This window comes from Oncorhynchus mykiss, chromosome 28 (genome assembly GCF_013265735.2).
Source record: "Oncorhynchus mykiss isolate Arlee chromosome 28, USDA_OmykA_1.1, whole genome shotgun sequence".
In the NCBI taxonomy this organism is placed as follows: Eukaryota; Metazoa; Chordata; class Actinopteri; order Salmoniformes; family Salmonidae; genus Oncorhynchus; species Oncorhynchus mykiss.
This window is the reverse complement of record NC_048592.1, coordinates 23855858-23877085: the sequence shown is the minus strand read 5'-3', so window position 1 is coordinate 23877085 and position 21228 is coordinate 23855858. Positions and strand designations below refer to the sequence as shown.

Here is a 21228-nt window from a genome sequence, read left to right as displayed (position 1 = left end):
TTCTGATATGTCTGTGTCATGTTGTCATGTCAGTTTGTTTTGATATGATGGTGTCATGTCAGTTTGTTCTGATATGTCTGTGTCATGTTGTCATGTCAGTTTGTTTTGATATGATGGTGTCATGGTGTCATTTCAGTTTGTTCTGATATGTTGGTGTCATGTCAGTTTGTTTTGATATGATGGTGTTATGTCAGTTTGTTTTGATATGATGGTGTCATGTCAGTTTGTTTTGATATGTTGGTGTCATGTCAGTTTGTTTTGATATGATGGTGTCATGGTGTCATGTCAGTTTGTTTTGATATGATGGTGTCATGTCAGTTTGTTTTGATATGTCTGTGTCATGTCAGTTTGTTTTGATATATCTGTGTCATGGTGTCATGTCAGTTTGTTTTGATATGATGGTGTCATGTCAGTTTGTTTTGATATGATGGTGTCATGTCAGTATGTTTTGATATGATGGTGTCATGTCAGTTTGTTTTGATATGATGGTGTCATGTCAGTTTGTTTTGATATGATGGTGTCATGGTGTCATGTCAGTTTGTTCTGATATATTGGTGTCATGTCAGTTTGTTTTGATATGATGGTGTCATGGTGTCATGTCAGTTTGTTTTGATATGTCTGTGTCATGGTGTCATGTCAGTTTGTTTTGATATGATGGTGTCATGTCAGTATGTTTTGATATGATGGTGTCATGTCAGTTTGTTTTGATATGATGGTGTCATGTCAGTTTGTTTTGATATGATGGTGTCATGTCAGTTTGTTTTGATATGATGGTGTCATGGTGTCATGTCAGTTTGTTCTGATATGTTGGTGTCATGTCAGTTTGTTTTGATATGATGGTGTCATGTCAGTTTGTTCTGATATGTCTGTGTCATGTTGTCATGTCAGTTTGTTTTGATATGATGGTGTCATGGTGTCATGTCAGTTTGTTCTGATATGATGGTGTCATGTCAGTTTGTTTTGATATGATGGTGTCATGTCAGTTTGTTTTGATATGATGGTGTCATGTCAGTTTGTTTTGATATGATGGTGTCATGTCAGTTTGTTTTGATATGATGGTGTCATGTCAGTTTGTTCTGATATGTTGGTGTCATGTCAGTTTGTTTTGATATGATGGTGTCATGTCAGTTTGTTCTGATATGTCTGTGTCATGTTGTCATGTCAGTTTGTTTTGATATGATGGTGTCATGGTGTCATGTCAGTTTGTTTTGATATGATGGTGTCATGGTGTCATGTCAGTTTGTTTTGATATGTCTGTGTCATGGTGTCATGTCAGTTTGTTTTGATATATCTGTGTCATGGTGTCATGTCAGTTTGTTTTGATATGATGGTGTCATGTCAGTTTGTTTTGATATGATGGTGTCATGGTGTCATGTCAGTTTGTTTTGATATGATGGTGTCATGGTGTCATGTCAGTTTGTTTTGATATGTTGGTGTCATGGTGTCATGTCAGTTTGTTTTGATATGATGGTGTCATGGTGTTATGTCAGTTTGTTCTGATATGTTGGTGTCATGGTGTCATGTCAGTTTGTTCTGATATGTTGGTGTCATGGTGTCATGTCAGTTTGTTTTGGTCAGTTTGTTCTGATATGTTGGTGTCATGTCAGTTTGTTTTGATATGATGGTGTCATGGTGTCATGTCAGTTTGTTCTGATATGTTGGTGTCATGTCAGTTTGTTCTGATATGATGGTGTCATGGTGTCATGTCAGTTTGTTTTGATATGATGGTGTCATGTCAGTTTGTTCTGATATGTTGGTGTCATGTCAGTTTGTTCTGATATGATGGTGTCATGGTGTCATGTCAGTTTGTTTTGATATGTTGGTGTCATGTCAGTTTGTTTTGATATGATGGTGTCATGTCAGTTTGTTCTGATATGTTGGTGTCATGTCAGTTTGTTCTGATATGTTGGTGTCATGTCAGTTTGTTCTGATATGATGGTGTCATGGTGTCATGTCAGTTTGTTTTGATATATCTGTGTCATGGTGTCATGTCAGTTTGTTCTGATATGTTGGTGTCATGTCAGTTTGTTTTGATATGATGGTGTCATGTCAGTTTGTTTTGATATGATGGTGTCATGTCAGTTTGTTCTGATATGTTGGTGTCATGTCAGTTTGTTTTGATATGATGGTGTCATGGTGTCATGTCAGTTTGTTCTGATATGTCTGTGTCATGGTGTCATGTCAGTTTGTTTTGTAATGTTGCGGTCATGGTGTCGTGTCAGTATGTTCTGATATGATGGTGTCGTGTCAGTATGTTCTGATATGATGGTGTCATGGTGTCATGTCAGTATGTTCTGATATGATGGTGTCCTGGTGTCATGTCAGTTTGTTTTGATATGATGGTGTCATGGTGTCATTTCAGTTTGTTTTGATATGATGGTGTCATGTCAGTTTGTTCTGATATGCCTGTGTCATGGTGTCATTTGTTCTGACATTTGTTCTGAATGAGCTGCGGTCAGATCATGGAGTATGCCAATGTGGACCTCTCTGCTATTTTAATTTGTTCTCCTGAGGCATACGGCATCGCGCAGGCGAATATGTTCATCAGATGCTCCAGTCAATAGTGCTGAGGAATAGATTTGTTGAGTGCACAGAGCACACGTCGTCGAGTGTCTGCTTGATAGATCAAGTCCCAAGCTTTACAGATGGGGTTTACTGGACTACAACACTCATGGAGGCTCTGAAAATAACTACACCTTTCTCCTTCAGTACCAAGGCCAAACTTGTGTTTTACAGATTCAAAATGTTTCGTTTTTCTTTTTTTTTTTCTTCTTTTTTCTTGATATATATAGCCTAACACAGGTTACGCAGTGATCGTGCTTTACACAGATTTCGGTTATTTGTGAAATCAGCTTTGGTCAGGACTGATTTTTACTGTGTTGCTTTCTATCCACGGTTTAACCCTTGACTTTGACACTTTCCACTGTGTATGAAGGTTTATCCCCTCCAACTCAACTCTGGACCTCGAAGCCAGTTCCACTGAATTTTTTCATTGTTCCCCTCTAATCAGGGACTGATTTAGACCTGGAACACCAGGTGTGTACAATTAATTATCGCGTAGAACAGAAAACCCGCAGGCTCTGGACCTCATATGATAAGAGAAATGGCCAGGGTTTAGTGTCATTGAAACTAAAGCAGGGGTTTGAGACAGTAGAGAAGACACTTTGGATATTGCCCAGTGAAGTGTGGCTGTCTCCTCTCTGAAGACTTGGAAAAAGTGGCCTTGCCAGTCCAATTAGACATATAGAAGTTTCCATGAAGTATAGAAGTTTCTACGTGTGTGTATTGATCTGTGTGTGTGTGTGTGTGTGTGTGTGTGTGTGTGTGTGTGTGTGTGTGTGTGTGTGTGTGTGTGTGTGTGTGTGTGTATGTGTGTGTGTGTGTGTGACCCTTACAGGCGTTCCAGTAGGTGGCCGTGTGTCGGCCAAAATCCAGCAGCTAGTCAACACATTGAAGAGACCTAAACGGCCTCCCTTAAGAGAATTCTTTGTCGACGATTTTGAAGAACTTCTAGAGGGTAAGAAGGCATCCATCCCATAGTGCTCTGGTCAAAGGTAATGCACTATATAGAGCACAGGGAGTCATTTTGGATGCACTCAAGACCTCTGAAGGTTGATTTTCTGAATGTGTAAAAACTCAATGAATTTGCTGTTACAATACAGAATGTTATTATATTATTACAGGTTATGAAAAAAGTTGTTATTAATTGAAAACCTCTTTGCCACATTACAATCTAAAACATTGTGTTGTTCCTGTGATGCTCCAGTGCAACAGCCTGACCCCAACCAGCCCAAAGCGGAGGGGGCTCAGATGCTGGCGATGAGGGGGGAGCAGCTAGGGGTGGTCACTAACTGGCCCCCGTCGTTGGAGGCTGCTCTGCAGAGGTGGGGCACCATCTCTCCCAAAGCCCCATGCCTCACCACTATGGACACCAACGGAAAACCACTGTACATTTTAACCTACGGTAGGTGTTATGTCCGCACAGTACGAGCAGTGCGTCACTCACATGATATGTTATTGTTAGTGTTTGACTCTCGGGTTACTGACATCAGTGGTCACGTCTATCATTCAAACGTAACAGTAAGGACACAGCCCGCTACACTCATCTAAAGGATTGGCTAATACGGCACATGATTGAAACACTAAAGACAAATCACCAGTGAGATGGCAATGAAAGTGTGTTCTGTACCAGTAATGAAAGTGTCCTATTCTCTTCTATAACTTTGACCTATAGCTTTGCCTTCATAATAATACCATGACCCAGCCATCCAGGACTGTTTATTTATTCTGTGAGTGAAGCAGCAACACTTTTACTGTTGGATATGTTAACGATCCACTGAGAGACTCCATAACTGTGATTGATTCCATGGGTACATTCCAAATGGCACCCTAGTCCCTATATTGTGCACTATTTTTGACAAGAACCCTATGTGCCCTGGTCAAAAGTTGTGCACTGAATAGAGATTGTCATTTGGGACACAAAGCCATGCGTGCTGCAGTGGAGTACTCAGGAGGGTTTCCTTTATTCGATGCTGCTTCATGCTCAGCCATCCCACCAACCTTATTAAGTACAGACAAGCACCAATCAATACTGCTACCTGGTGCTTAAGCATATGAATGCTATTATTGACAGCCACACGAGGAACGCAAAGTACTTTATGTGGAAGAATACTTTTTGAAGAAAATGTACTGTACTGTGGCACAACACTGGTGCAGTGGTTTTACTGTAGTTGTTTAATTTACATATACAGTACCTGTCAAAAGTTTGGACACACCTACTCATTCCAGGGTTTTTCTTTATTTTTACAATTTTCTACATTGTAGAATAATGGTGAAGACATCAAAACTATGAAATGGTACATATGGAATCTTGTAGTAACCAAAAAAGTGTTAAACAAATCCAATATATTTTAGATTCTTCAAAGTAGCCACCCGTTGCCTTGATTACAGCTTTGCACACTCTTGGCGTTCTCTTAACCATCTTCACCTGGAATGCTTTTCCAACAGTCCTGAAGGAGTTCCCACATATGCTGGCCTGCTTTTCCTTCACTCTGCGGTCCAATTCATCGAAACCATCGCAATTGGTTTGAGGTAGGGTGATTGTAGAGGCCAGGTCATCTGATGCAGCACTCCATCACTCTCCTTCTTGGTCAAATAGCCCTTACACAGCCTGGAGGTGTATTGGGTCATTGTCCTGTTGAAAAACAAATGATAGTCTAAACTCAAACAAGATGGGATGGCATATCGCTGCAGATTCTAAATAAATCACAGATCACAGCACCCCCACACCATCACACCTCATCCTCCATGCTCCACGGTGGGAACCACACATGCAGAGATCATCTGTTCACTTACTCTGCGTCTCAAGCAGACACGACGGTTGGAACCCAAAATCTCAAATTTGGACTCATCAGAACAAAGGACAGATTTCCACTGGTCTAATGTCCAATGCTCGTGTTTCTTGTCCCAAGCAAGTGTCTTCTTCTTATTGTTGTCCTTTAGTAGTGGTTTCTTTGCAGCAATTCAACCATGAAAGCCTGATTCACGCAGTATCCTCTGAACAATTGATGTTGAGATGTGTCTGTGACTTGAACTCTGTAAAACATTTATTTGGGATGCAATTTTTGAGTTTCATCATAGCGCTTGATGGTTTTTGCAACTGCACTTGAAGAAACTTTCAAAGTTCTTGAAATCTTCTAGATTGACTGACCTTCATGTCTTAAAGTATTGGTGGACTGTCATTTCTCTTTGCTTATTTGAGCTGTTCTTGCCATAATATGGACTTGGTCTTTAACCAAATAGGGCTATCTTCTTTTTTGTTAGTTTGTTCCAGTCATTGGCAGCAGAGAACTGGAAGGAAAGGTGACCAATGGAAGAATTGGCTTTGGGGGTGACCAGTGACATATACCTGCTGGAGCGCATGCTACGGGTGGGTGCTGCTATGGTGACCAGTGAGCTGAGATAAGGCAGGGCTTTACCTAGCAGAGACTTGTAGATGACCTGGAGCCAGTGGGTTTGGCGATGGGTATGAAGCGAGGGTCAGCCAACGAGAGCGTACAGGTCGCAGTGGTGGGTAGTATATGGGGCTTTGGTGACAAAACGAATGGCACTATGATAGACTGCATCTAATTTGTTGAGTAGAGTGTTGGAGACTATTTTGTAAATGACATCGCCGAAGTCGGCTCGGTAGTATGGTCAGTTTTACGAGGGTATGTTTGGCAGCATGAGTGATGGATGCTTTGTTGCAAAATAGGAAGCCGATTCTAGATTTAGTTTTTTATTGGAGATGCTTAATGTGAGCCTGGAAGGAGAGTTTACAGTCTAGCCAGACACCTAGGTATTTGTAGTTGTCCACATATTCTAAGTCAGAGCCGTCCAGAGTAGTGATGCTGGACGTGCGGGTAGGTGCGGGCAGCGATCGGTTGAAGAGCATGCATTTAGTTTTAAGAGCATTTAAGAGCAGTTGGAGGCCACGGAAGGAGAGTTGTATGGCATTGAAGCTCGTCTGGAGCTTAGTTAACATTGTCCAAAGAAGGGCCAGAGGTATACAGAATGGTGTCGTCTGCGTAGAGGTGGATCAGAGAATCACCAGCAGCAAGAGCGACAACATTGATGTATACAGAGAAGAGAGTCGGCCGAGAATTGAACCCTGTGGCACCCCCATAGAGACTGCCAGAGGTCCGGACAACAGGCCCTCCAATTTTACACACTGAACTCTGTCAGAGAAGTAGTTGGTGAAGCAGGCGAGGCAATCATTTGAGAAACCAAGGCTGTTGAGTCTGCCAATAAGAATGTGGTGATTGACAGAGTCGAAAGCCTTGGCCAGGTCGATGAATACGGCTGCACAGTAATGTCTCTTATCGATGGCGGTTATGGTGTTGTTTAGAACCTTGAGCGTGGCTGAGGTGCACCCATGACCAGCTCTGATACCAGATTGCATAGCGGAGAAGGTACGGTGGGATTCGAAATGGTCGGTAATCTGTTTGTTAACTTGTCTTTCGAAGACCTTAGAAAGGCAGGGTAGGATAGATATAGGTCTGTAGCAGTTTGGGTCTAGAGTGTCACCCCCTTTGAAAAGGGGGATGACTGCGGAAGTTTTCGATCTTTGAGTATCTCAGATGATATGAAAGCGGGGTTGAATAGGCTAGTAATAGCGGTTGCAACAATTTCGGCAGATCATTTTAGAAATAGAGGGTCCAGATTGTCTAGCCCGGCTGATTTGTAGGGGTCCAGATTTTGCAGCTCATTCAGAACATCAGCTACCTGGATTTTGGTGAAGGAGAAATGGGGAGGCTTGGGCGAGTTGCTGTGGGGGGTGCAGTGCTGTTGACCAGGGTAGGGGTAGCCAGGTGGAAATCATGGCCAGCTTTAGAAAAATGCTTAGTGAAATTCTCAGTTATAGTGGTTTTATCAGTGGTGACAGTGTTTCCTAGCCTCAGTGCAGTGGGCAGCTGGGAGGAGGTGCTCTTATTCTCCATGGACTTTACAGTGTCCCAGAACCTTTTTGAGTTTGTGCTACAGGATGCAAATTTCTGCTTGAAAAATCTAGTCTTAGCTTTTCTAACTGCCTGTGTATTTTGGTTCCTATCTTCCCAGAAAAGTTGCATATCACGGGGGCTATATGATGCTAATGCAGAATGCCACAGGATGTTTTTGTTCTGGTCAAGGGCAGTCGGGTCTGGAGAGAACCAAGGGCTGTATTTGTTCCTGGTTAAAAAAAAATTGAATGGGGCATGCTCTTTTAAGATGGGTAAGGAAGGCACTTTTAAAGAATAACCAGGCATCCTCTACTGACGGGATGAGGTCAATATCCTTCCAGGATACCCGGGCCAGGTCGATTAGAAATGCCTGCTTGCTGAAGTGTTTTAGGGAGCATTTGACAGTGATGAGGGGTGGTAATTTGACCGCAGACCCATTACGGATGCAGGCAATGAGGCAGTGATCGCTGAGATCTTGGTTGAAAACAGCAGAGGTGTATTTGGAGGGCAAGTTGGTTAGGATGCTATGAGGGTGCCCATGTTTACGGATTTGGGGTTGTACCTGGTGGGTTTATTGATAATTTGTGTGAGATTGAGGGAATCAAGCTTATATTGTAGGATGGCCAGGGTGTTAAGCATGTCCCAGTTTAGGTCACCTAGCAGCACGAGCTCTGAAGATAGATGGGGGCAATCAATTCAGCTGGTGGTCTATAGCAAGCGGCAACGGTGAGAGACTTGTTTCTGGAAAGGTGGATTTTTAAAAGTAGAAGCTCAAGTTGTTTGTGTAAATACCTGGACAGTAAGACAGAACTCTGCAGGATATCTCTGCAGTAGATTGCAACCTTTGGCAGTTCTATCTTGTCGGAAAATGTTATAGTTAGAGATGGAAATTTCAGGGGAGTTGGTGGTCTTCCTAAGCCAGGATTCAGACACAGCTAGGACATCCGGGTTGGCAGAGTGTGCTAAAGCAGTGAATAAAACAAATTTAGGGAGGAGGCTTCTAATGCTAACATGCATTGAACCAAGGCTTTTACAGTTAACAAATAAGAGCACCTGTAGAGTAGGAGTGGAGCTAGGCACTGCAGGGCCTGGATTACCCTCTACATCACCAGAGGAACAGAGGAGGAGTAGGATAAGGGTATGGCTAAAGGCTATCATAACTGGTCGTCTAGTACGTTCGGAACAGAGAGTAAAAGGAGCAGGTTTCTGGACGCGATAGAATAGATTCAAGGCATAATGTACAGACAAAGGTATGGTAGGATGGGAGTACATTGGAGATAAACCTAGGCATTGAGTAATGATGAGAGATATATTGTCTTTACAGACGTTTAAACCAGGTTAACTAAATGGTTGGTTAAGGCATATTGAGACTCTACAGTGAAATAAGACAATAATCACTAACCAGGACAGTAATTGGACAAGACATATTGATTTTAGAGAGAGGCCTGCGTAGCCGAGTGATCATAGGAGTCCAGTGACTGGTTGGGCTGGCTGGAGACACGGCGATTCAGACCGCTAGCAGGCCGGGGATAGCAAGCTAGCAGAAGGGCCTTAGAGGGACGTCGCGACGGAGGAAAGTCTGTTTAAGCCTCCACGTGCGGTGGCGTTGATAGACCAGTCGCGATGGATTAGTAGGGTTCCGAGTAGCAGAGGGGTCCAAGTCCAATTGGCAAAATAGGTATAGTGGTCCAAGAAATTGGCCGATGGATCTATTCAGGTAACAGTCCAATAGGATCTAGACAGCTAGCGGGCTGCGGCTAGCAGATGGACATTCAGGGGACGTCACGGCGCAGGGGCCAGTTGAGTACCCCCTCGAGCAGATTACGGAAGTCGTGAAGGATCGGCGGGGTTCCGTGCCCCATACCGGCAGTAGAAGGGGTCCGGGTATTGTAGCCCAGGAGTGGCTGATGGGCCTATTCAGCTAGCCGGGAGTTGGTCCTAGCATGGGCTAGCTCCAGGCTAGTTGGTGCATGCTTCTGGACAGACGTTAGCCAGGAATAGTCACTCGGATTGCAGCTAGCTAGCTGCGATGATCCAGGTGAAAAGGTTCAGAGCTTGCGGTAGGAATCTGGGGATATGGAGAGAGAATAGGTCTGGTATGCTCTGATTTGAATCACGTTGTACAAACTGGTGAGAGCTTTCCAAGCTAAAGGTTAGCTGATGACCGCTAGCAGTGGTTAGCTGACTACTAGCTAGTAGCTAGTGAGCTGGCTAGCTTGTGTTGGGGGAGTCCGGTTCCGAGGTAAATAAAAATACTTTAAAAAAAAACAGATCCAGATTGGGTGAGGCGGGTTGCCGGAGAGTATTTTGAAGTTGAGGTTTAGAAAAATATGAAAATATATGCAAAGAAAAATAGAAGGATAGAAGGACAAAGACGTCTGACTGCTACGCCATCTTGGATAATTTAGCTATTTAGTTCAGTGGTATAATACGTCATCAAGGCAAAGGGTGGCTCCTTTGAATAATTTAAAATATCAAATATATTTTGATTTGTTAGACACTTTTTTGGTTACTACATGATTCCATATGTGTTATTTCATATTTGTGATGTCTTCACTATTATTCTACAATGTAGAAAATAGTAAAAATAAGGAAAAACCCTTGAATGAGTAGGTGTGTCCAATCTTTTGACGTACTGTGCATTTGACATTTTTGTAATTTAGCAGATGCTCTTGTCCAGAGACATTTTCATACTTTTTTCTGTACTGGTCCCCGTGGGAATCCAACCCACAACCCTGGCGTTGCAAACGCCATGCTCTACCAACTGAGTCACGCTGGACCCCCACATTTCTAATTTACATAGCTATTTAGTTGAGTGGTATAATACTTATAATACTGTCTCTCACTTAGAGGTCTTTAAGTTAAGTGTATTGTAATAGATTTCAAATATGAAAAGTTAAATCCACTCTTGTTAATAAATAAGTGGCAATCGAGAAGTGTATTGCATTATGTTTGCAGCCCTGCATTGTAATACTGTGACACTAGACACTCAGACTATTCCTCTCTGCTTACTTAGATTCAAGTTATTCTCCCAAGTCCCACTTTAAAAAAATAGTTTGGTCGAGGGGTGTACAATTATTTGGAGAGACAAGCTCTGCCTCAGTACACCAGCTTTTATGAATTTAGAACTTCTGGGGAGGGCCCCTGTGAAGCTGTGAGAATGAAATGACATGTAGTTTGCGTCCCGAATGGCACCCTATCCTCTATATAGTGCTCTACTTTTGACCAGATCTCTATGGGTCGTAGTCAAAAGTAGAGCACTACATAGGGAATAGTGTGCCATTTGGGGTGAAACCGTAGACAATCCTGCACACCATGTCCCAGCTCCCCACCCGCTGCTAACTGAGTCATGGAGACATGACTGGCAGATAGGCAGCATCCCCCACAGGAATACCATAGGCTGCTTCCCAAATGGCACCCTATTTCCTATATAGTGCAATACTTTTAACTAAGGCCCATAGGGCTCTGGTTAACAGTAGTGCAGTATATTGAAAATAGTGTGCCATTTGGGATGTAGCCATAAAACCCCAGTCAGTTAGCACCATCATGCAGCCCAAATCAGGCCTGAATGGAACTAGTGCAGTGTCTGTCAGTCTGCTCTGTCTGTAAGGCTGTCGCTGTGAACATATTGATTTATAAAGTGAGGTGGCTGATTGGACAGTGCTCACCAGACTGTGAAATGTCTGCAGCCAGCATACCCTGTGTCAGGAGCCTAGCTTCGAGGCCCAGCTCTCTGGGAGGGAAGAGACGGTTGGCCGGGTGAGAGAGGGCTACTGGGCCCTGTGTTGTGTGAACAACTGTCTGTCTTCAGTGTGCAGTGCTGAATCTTAATCTGACTCTCTGAAGTGAACTTTGAGTGAGCCTCTGTCGTCTCTCTCTCTTTCTCGCTCTTTCTCTCTCTGTAGTCTCTCTGTCGTCTCTTTCTACTCTCTCTCGTGCTCTTCTTACCTTACCCATTTCTCTTTCTACTCTCTCTCTCAATTTTTTTTCTCTATTCAATTCAATTTGCTTTATTGGCATGACGCAACAATGTACATATTTCCCAAGCTTACTTTGGATATTTACAATATGAAATTATTAAGAATCAAAATTGTCAATGGGGGGCCTCCCGGGTGGCCACCAGAGACTCTGGGTTCACGCCCAGGCTCTGTCGCAACCGGCCGCGACCGGGAGGTCCACAATTGGCCTAGTGTCGTCCGGGTTAGGGAGGGTTTGGTCGGTAGGGATATCCTTGTTTCATCGCGCACCAGCGACTCCTGTGGCGGGCGCAGTGCACGCTAACCAAGGTCGCCAGGTGCACAATGTTTCCTCTGACACATTGATGCGGCTGGCTTCCGGGTTGGATGCGCGCTGTGTCAAGAATCAGTGGCTTGGTTGCGTTGTGTATCGGAGGACGCATGACTTTCGACCTTCGTCTCCCCTGAGCCCGTATGGGAGTTGTAGCGATGAGACAAGATAGTTGCTACTAATAATTGGATACCACGAAATTGGGGAGAAAAAGGTGGTATAAATTCAACAACAAAAAAACTAAAATTGTCAACGGGACAACAGTAACAACAATAACCAAGGGTCAAAATAACAATGGATTGAACAATAACAATAAGCATACAGTAGAGGACATGTGCAGGTTGATTGGTCTGTCAGACACTGTCCCTCATCTTATGGCAGGCAGCAATGTAGTGCACTGCCAACCCACAGCTCTCTGTGTCCTCCCCCAACAGGACTCTTTCTACCTCTCTCGCTCTCTACCTCTGTCGCTCTATACCTCTACCTCTCTCGCTCTCTTCTTCTACCTCTCTCGCTCTCTACCTCTGCCTCTTGCTATCTACCTCTGCCTCTCACTCTCTACCTCTCACTCTCTACCTCTCACTCTCTACCTCTCTCTCTCTACGTCTCTACCTCTCTCTACTCAAAGTCAGATTGCTTTATTGGCATGAAATACAATTTGTAGATATTGCCAAAGCAGTATAGTGGTACAGCATTTCAGTAAATACAGTACAATGAAATGAGGATATTGAAATACAGTTCATTTTAGTTGTAGTAATAATAGTACATACAGTATAATCATGTATACTGGTACAGCAGTACTGCTGGTGTGTAATCTTTGGTCAATAATTGTCATTAAATAAATTAAAATAAGGAATGGCAAATAAATAAATAGCAACATGGATGATGGTTCCACTATGTATTACTTGTCAGTTATATACAATGTAAATACTTCAGGGAATGAATGTGATGTCCCTCAGGCTATGGCAATCATATACATACAGTGCCTTGCGAAAGTATCGGCCCCCTTGAACTTTGCGACCTTTTGCCACATTTCAGGCTTCAAACATAAAGATATAAAACTGTATTTTTTTGTGAAGAATCAACAACAAGTGGGACACAATCGTGAAGTGGAATGATATTTATTGGATATTTAAAACTTTTTTAACAAATCAAAAACTGAAAAATTGGGCGTGCAAAATTATTCAGCCCCTTTACTTTCAGTGCAGCAAACTCTCTCCAGAAGTTCAGTGAGGATCTCTGAATGATCCAATGTTGACCTAAATGACTAATGATGATAAATACAATCCACCTGTGTGTAATCAAGTCTCCGTATAAATGCACGTGATAGTCTCAGAGGTCCGTTAAAAGCGCAGAGAGCATCATGAAGAACAAGGAACACACCAGGCAGGTCCGAGATACTGTTGTGAAGAAGTTTAAAGCCGGATTTGGATACAAAAAGATTTCCCAAGCTTTAAACATCCCAAGGAGCACTGTGCAAGCGATAATATTGAAATGGAAGGAGTATCAGACCACTGCAAATCTACCAAGACCTGGCCGTCCCTCTAAACTTTCAGCTCATACAAGGAGAAGACTGATCAGAGATGCAGCCAAGAGGCCCATGATCACTCTGGATGAACTGCAGAGATCTACAGCTGAGGTGGGAGACTATGTCCATAGGACAACAATCAGTCGTATATTGCACAAATCTGGCCTTTATGGAAGAGTGGCAAGAAGAAAGCCATTTCTTAAAGATATCCATAAAAAGTGTTGTTTAAAGTTTGCCACAAGCCACCTGGGAGACACACCAAACATGTGGAAGAAGGTGCTCTGAAACCAAAATTGAACTTTTTGGCAACAATGCAAAACGTTATGTTTGGCGTAAAAGCAACACAGCTGAACACACCATCCCCACTGTCAAACATGGTGGTGGCAGCATCATGGTTTGGGCCTGCTTTTATCCAGCAGGGACAGGGAAGATGGTTCAAATTGATGGGAAGATGGATGGAGCCAAATACAGGACCATTCTGGAAGAAAACCTGATGGAGTCTGCAAAAGACCTGAGACTGGGACGGAGATTTGTCTTCCAACAAGACAATGATCCAAAACATAAAGCAAAATCTACAATGGAATGGTTCAAAAATAAACATATCCAGGTGTTAGAATGGCCAAGTCAAAGTCCAGACCTGAATCCAATCGAGAATCTGTGGAAAGAACTGAAAACTGCTGTTCACAAATGCTCTCCATCCAACCTCACTGAGCTCGAGCTGTTTTGCAAGGAGGAATGGGAAAAAATGTCAGTCTCTCGATGTGCAAAACTGATAGAGACATACCCCAAGCGACTTACAGCTGTAATCGCAGCAAAAGGTTGCGCTACAAAGTATTAACTTAAGGGGGCTGAATAATTTTGCACGCCCAATTTTTCAGTTTTTGATTTGTTAAAAAAGTTTGAAATATCCAATAAATGTCGTTCCACTTCATGATTGTGTCCCACTTGTTGTTGATTCTTCACAAAAAATACAGTTTTATATCTTTATGTTTGAAGCCTGAAATGTGGCAAAAGGTTGCAAAGTTCAAGGGGGCCGAATACTTTCGCAAGGCACTGTATCTGGCAGTAATATTTGCAGGTTCTCCCTCACCCAGAATAATTCCCACCGTATTGTTATTAGTTAAATGCACAAAAGTTGGGAATACCCCTTTCGCTGTCTTTCGCTCTCTACTCTCTCTTCTCTCCGCCTACACCCTCTACTATCTCTACTTTCTCTATTTTCTCTCTTACTTTCTCTCTACTGTCTTTACTGTCTTTGTCTACACTCTACTCTCCTATCTTTACTCTCTCTACTCTCTGTTTACATGCTCTACTCTCTCTACTATCTCTATCTCTTTACACTCTACTATCTTTACTCTCTCTCTTATCTCTGCTCTCTCTCTACACTCTACTCTCTACTCTCTTTACTCTCTCTCCTCTCTCTGTCTACACACTCTACTACCTTTACTCTCTCTCCTCTCTCTGTCTACACACTACTCTCTCTATACTATCTTTACTCTCTTTCTACTATCTCTGCTCTCTCTACACTCTACTATCTTTACTCTCTCCTCTCTGTCTACACACTACTCTCTCTATACTATCTTTACTCTCTTTCTACTATCTCTGCTCTCTCTACACTCTACTCTCTATACTATCTTTACTCTCTCCTCTCAGTCTACACACTACTCTCTCTGTACTATCTCTGCTCTCTCTCTACACTCTACTCTCTACTATCTTTACTCTCGCTCCTCTCTCTGTCTACACTCTCTACTATCTTTACTCTCTCTACTCTCTCTGTCTACACACTACTCTCTCTCTACTATCTTAACTCTCTCTAATCTCTCTGTCTACACACTACTCTCTCTACGCTCTCTGTCTACACACTACTCCCTCTCTGCTCTCTCTGTTTACACGCTCTTTTCTTTCTACTATCTTTACTCTCTCTCTACTATGTCTACTCTCCACTCTCCTCTCTCTACTATCTTCTCTCTCTGTCTACATGTTCTACTCTCTCTACTATCTTTACTCTCTCTACACTCTCTACTCACCTCTCTACTATTTCTCTCTCTACTCTACTCTCTACTCTCTTTACTCTCTCTCCTCTCTCTGTCTACACACTCTACTACCTTTACTCTCTCTCCTCTCTCTGTCTACACACTACTCTCTCTATACTATCTTTACTCTCTTTCTACTATCTCTGCTCTCTCTACACTCTCTACTATCTTTACTCTCTCCTCTCTGTCTACACACTACTCTCTCTATACTATCTTTACTCTCTTTCTACTATCTCTGCTCTCTCTACACTACTCTCTATACTATCTTTACTCTCTCCTCTCAGTCTACACACTACTCTCTCTGTACTATCTCTGCTCTCTCTCTACACTCTACTCTCTACTATCTTTACTCTCGCTCCTCTCTCTGTCTACACTCTCTACTATCTTTACTCTCTCTACTCTCTCTGTCTACACACTACTCTCTCTCTACTATCTTAACTCTCTCTAATCTCTCTGTCTACACACTACTCTCTCTACGCTCTCTGTCTACACACTACTCCCTCTCTGCTCTCTCTGTTTACACGCTCTTTTCTTTCTACTATCTTTACTCTCTCTCTACTATGTCTACTCTCCACTCTCCTCTCTCTACTATCTTCTCTCTCTGTCTACATGTTCTACTCTCTCTACTATCTTTACTCTCTCTACACTCTCTACTCACCTCTCTACTATTTCTCTCTCTCGCTCTCTCCTTGCTGTGCCTCATTCTCTTTACTCACTTGTTAATTCCTCTGGTTTCTCTGTGATGCTTCATGACGAGGACAAGGTCATTTTGCTTACAGCATCAACTCCTACATGATAGCTTTATCGTAATACAGGTAGGATTCATTCCTCAACTCCTACATGATAGCTTTATCGTAGTACAGATAGGATTCATTCCTCAACTCCTACATGATAGCTTTATCGTAATACAGATATAATTAATTCCTCAACTCCTACATGATAGCTTTATCGTAATACAGGTAGGATTCATTCCTCAACTCCTACATGATAGCTTTATCTTAGTACAGATAGGATTCATTCCTCCTAATCAGTGTCTCTGGGTCCAAAAAGTTCATATTTTTAATTACATGAATTTATCATCCAAAATTTGGCTAGTTAAATGCACACACTGCACTGCAGTTAAACAGTGGGACTGTAGTCAATATCTATCCCATCCTTTACAAATGAGCACTATGTATTGTAGAAAGAGTGGTATCCATTTAAGCCATCCTTAGATAAATGATTAGATTAGGATCATTTCATTTAACGTTGGGCCGACTAGAGATCACAACACCATGATAGAACAACATTCCCTCCAGTACTGTATCCCAAATGGCACCCTATTCCTTATATAGTGCACTACTTTGACCAGAGCCCTGGTCAAAAGTAGTGTACTAAGTAGGGGGATATGGTGCCATTTGGGCCTATGTAATTTAAATATAAAATGACTGTTGACTGGGGTGCTTCATTAAGTGATCATGGAAACATAGCGCTCCGTATCTAGGAAGGTAATATTCTCCATTATTCACTGTCTATGGTCCATTAATAAAGAAAATGATGATAATGCCTAAATTATGCTGTATGCCCTCATTAGTTTAACTCAAGCTCCCAAGCTAAGTAGTTTATATAATAATCCAGTTGAAAATAATTCCAGAGGGAAAGCTAGCTGAAACTTTATTTTTGTACACCTTCACAGGACTGTAGGCTGAAATGTCTATCCATGCAGTAGATTGAATCAGTCCACTGAGCTTGTAGAGCTGAGATCACCTAGAGATCTCTGAAAGAAAAAAACACCAAACTGACAGAAAGAGAAGTTGCATGCGTGTGCACACACACACACACACACACACACACACACACACACAAACCTGACCATGTTTAGACAAACCAGGAGTTGGGTGGGGTGTAAACACAGTGTAGGTACGACACAGCCAAAGAATGACTCTTCACAGTCCCCATTTCACCACTGAGTCAGTTAGTCAGCCCTCAAAGGAAAGTCTCTCTCTCAAATGGCACCCTATATACAATATAGTGCACTGCTTTTGACCAGGGCCCATAGGACCCCTTTCTAGTAGTGCACTATAAAGGGAATAGGGTGCCATTTGAGATGCAAACAAGACCAGACACACTGTCACCACGCTACCTCAGAGTCCTCCAAGGAACAACCTCAGCTCTCTCTTCCTCTCAGCATCTGGAGAACTGGTACCGTAACCAGGCAGATCAGAGCTGTGTCGTTTTCATTAGGCACCAAATGGAAGAAACTTGGAGAAACTACCTGAACTTGTCCAATAAGAAATGCTAATTTTTGATTTCCATTGCATAACATTTCAAAACAGTTTGTTATGTTGTGCTCTAATGAATACAACGCTGGCAAGTCGTTTGCTTTCTCACTGATATGAGTACAAATGTTTTTCTTCAAGCTTTACTCGGTTCCTAGAAATGTTAAGTACTTGGCTCAAAATAACGTTTAGTTCACCATCCAAAAAGGGAGGTTCTAGTTACCTGGAACTTGATTATTTTTACCAACCAATATAACCAGACATCCCCACAATGTACTGAAGATTGAATAAGAAAAACGACATTGTCTTTTTTGTGCTTTTCGATCATCTATTCAAGCAACCTACATTGTATTTTTTCTCATGCTGCTCTTTGATGTGCTCCCTCTCTTTCCTCTTCCTCCTCATGTTGTTTGGAGTGGGTCTATAACAGTGATGCTGACATCTTTGCCCTGGGTCCATAGCCTCTGAATCAGATCGGTGACCAGTGTTTATTTTGATTTAACCCTGTAGGAAAACTTTGGGTGCGGAGTATGAAGGTGGCCTATAACATCCTCCACAAGCTGGGGAACAAGCAGGAACCTATGGTCAGACCTGGAGACCGGGTGAGTACGGGGAGGTAATCCATAACAGAGGGAGAGAGGAAGGAATGGAGTTGGGGAGAGGTGAAGGGGGAGAGATGGATAGAGGGAAGTAGTGAAGGAGGGATAAAGAGATGGGGGAGGGAGAAAATGGGTGAAGGAGGGTGGGAGTGATGAAGGGATGGATGGATGGATTAAGGGAGGCGCGAGGGAGGAGAGAGGGAATGGTCGAAGGGAGAGAGGGAATGGTTGAGGGGAGGAAGGAATGATGGAGAGTTGGAGGAAGGGAGGCCTGTGGTTGAGCTCCAGCGTCTGTCTACGTGCAGAGTGAATCTTACCCAGCAGCAAGAGCATCATGCCCACCCCAGGATCCAAGATAAGCACCAGCCATGAGGCTTAATGTTCCGTGTTCAGGCTCAGGACATGGCCTAGGATTGGGTACTTCTCTGGCCACTGTTATGTTATCTATCATGACTGTATCAGTACACTCTCCCTTAAGATCTTTACAATCTTTACTACTGTTATCTTTACTACTGCCATCTTTACTACTGTTATCTTTACTACTGTTATCTTTACTACTGCCATCTTTACTACTGCCATCTTTACTACTGCCATCTTTACTACTGTTATCTTTACTACTGCCATCTTTACTACTGTTATCTTTACAACTATTATCTTTACTACTGTTATCTTTACTACTGCCATCTTTACTACTGTTGTCTTTACTTACTACTGCCATCTTTACTACTGTTATCTTTACTACTGTTGTCTTTACTTACTACTGCCATCTTTACTACTGTTATCTTTACTACTGTTATCTTTACTACTGTTATCTTTACTACTGTTATCTTTACTACTGTTATCTTTACTACTGTTAACTTTACTACTGTTAACTTTACTACTGTTAACTTTACTACTGTTATCTTTACTACTGTTATCTTTACTACTGTTATCTTTACTACTGCCATCTTTACTACTGTTATCTTTACTACTGTTATCTTTACTACTGCCATCTTTACTACTGTTATCTTTACAACTGTTATCTTTACTACTGCCATCTTTACTACTGTTGTCTTTACTTACTACTGCCATCTTTACTACTGTTATCTTTACTACTGTTATCTTTACTACTGTTATCTTTACTACTGCCATCTTTACTACTGTTATCTTTACTACTGCCATCTTTACTACTGTTGTCTTTACTACTGCCATCTTTACTACTGTTGTCTTTACTTACTACTGCCATCTTTACTACTGCCATCTTTACTACTGCCATCTTTACTACAGTTGTCTTTACTTACCACTGTCATCTTTACTACTGCCATCTTTACTACTGCCATCTTTACTACTGCCATCTTTACTACTGTTAAATTTACTACTATGGTCTTTACTACTCCCATCTTTACTACTGTTGTCTTTACTTACTACTGCCATCTTTACTACTGTTATCTTCACCACTGCCATCTTTACCACTGTTATCTTTACTACTGCCATCTTTACTACTGTTATCTTTACTACTGTTATCTTTACTACTGTTATCTTTACTACTGCCATCTTTACTACTGTTGTCTTTACTACTGCCATCTTTACTACTGTTGTCTTTACTTACTACTGCCACCTTTACTACTGTTATCTTTACTACTGTTATCTTCACCACTGCCATCTTTACCACTGTTATCTTTACCACTGTTATCTTTACTACTGCAATCTTTACTACTGCCATATTTACCACTGTTATCTTTACCACTGCCGTCTTTACCACTGCCGTCTTTACCACTGCCGTCTTTACCACTGCCGTCTTTACCACTGCCGTCTTTACCACTGTCGTCTTTACCACTGTCGTCTTTACCACTGTCGTCTTTACCACTGTCGTCTTTACCACTGTCGTCTTTACCACTGTCGTCTTTACCACTGTTGTCTTTACCACTGCCGTCTTTACCACCGCCGTCTTTACCACCGCCGTCTTTACTACCGTTGTCTTTACTACTGTTGTCTTTACCACTGTTGTCTTTACCACTGTTGTCTTTACCACTGTTGTCTTTACCACTGCCGTCTTTACCACTGCCGTCTTTACCACTGTTGTCTTTACCACTGCCGTCTTTACCACTGCCGTCTTTACCACTGTTGTCTTTACTACTGTTGTCTTTACCACTGCCATCTTTACTACTGCCATGATTTACAACTCACGGTATACATTAACACAACATGTCGCCAGCTTTGAATTACGAGTAGAGGATTGTAATGAAGAACTATAAACTTTCCATATTGTTCCAATCTGTGTTCGCCAAGTCTCCTCATCATCCGTCCTATTATAAGGACATTGCTTTGTTCCTTTCATCTAGGTAGGTTATTCCCCTCTGCTTGCTTGGTAGGACATATGGGCCTTGGTCAAAAGTAGTCCACTATAAAGGCAATAGTATGCTATTTGGGACGCAACCAAGCTGGCATCATGCCAGTGTTTCCTTGTTAACTAGAGGAGTGGTTAATTACTATACAGGATGTTTCTTCTCCCGCCCCCTCCCTGTAAATTACAAAGTAGCATTGACTAGACTTTTCATAAGGAGTTTATTGAAGCCTATAATAAGTCCCTCCAGAGCTGCGTGGAGGTTTATCAGAATGGGATGTGTCACGGCTCACACGGTAACAGCACGGAAGTAGAGGGAAAAAGCTTTTTTCAGGGTGACATTGAACGCTCTGAAAAAAGATTTTACAGCACCCAGAAATGACAGGTGTTTGTATTGACACAGTCTGTATGGAAAAGGGAATTCAAGAAAAGCATGGCGTTGTTTAACAACTAACTGTTCCTCATGTGACAACGCTCTTAAATACAGGTAAGGTTACCTGCTGTAGCTAGCTATAGTAACCTTATCCTTTTGAACACGACCAGCCTGGTCAATGACTGTCTCAAATGGCACCCTATTCCCTATATTGCGCATAAGGCCATAGGACTCAGGTCAAAAGTAGTGCACTATATAGGGAATAGGGTGCCATTTGAGACTGTATGTAGAGGACATGTGGTACTGTGTTCCATCCAGGGAGGTGCACTCTTCCACCCCCAGATGCTGT

The 21228-nt window shown here is 42.3% G+C and overlaps 1 protein-coding gene across 8 annotated transcripts in view; it reads left to right on the top strand.

Annotated features, from left to right (window-relative positions):
• Positions 1–21228, top strand: part of LOC110508187 (disco-interacting protein 2 homolog C) — a 257629-nt gene that overhangs the window by 168397 nt on the left and 68004 nt on the right. For all 8 annotated transcript variants that reach the window (XM_036967148.1, XM_036967141.1, XM_036967142.1 and 5 more), the window contains 3 exons: positions 3398–3517; positions 3767–3964; positions 18095–18186. In XM_036967148.1, coding sequence (XP_036823043.1) covers positions 3398–3517; positions 3767–3964; positions 18095–18186 — 410 coding nt within the window. The remainder of the gene's footprint in view (positions 1–3397; positions 3518–3766; positions 3965–18094; positions 18187–21228) is intronic.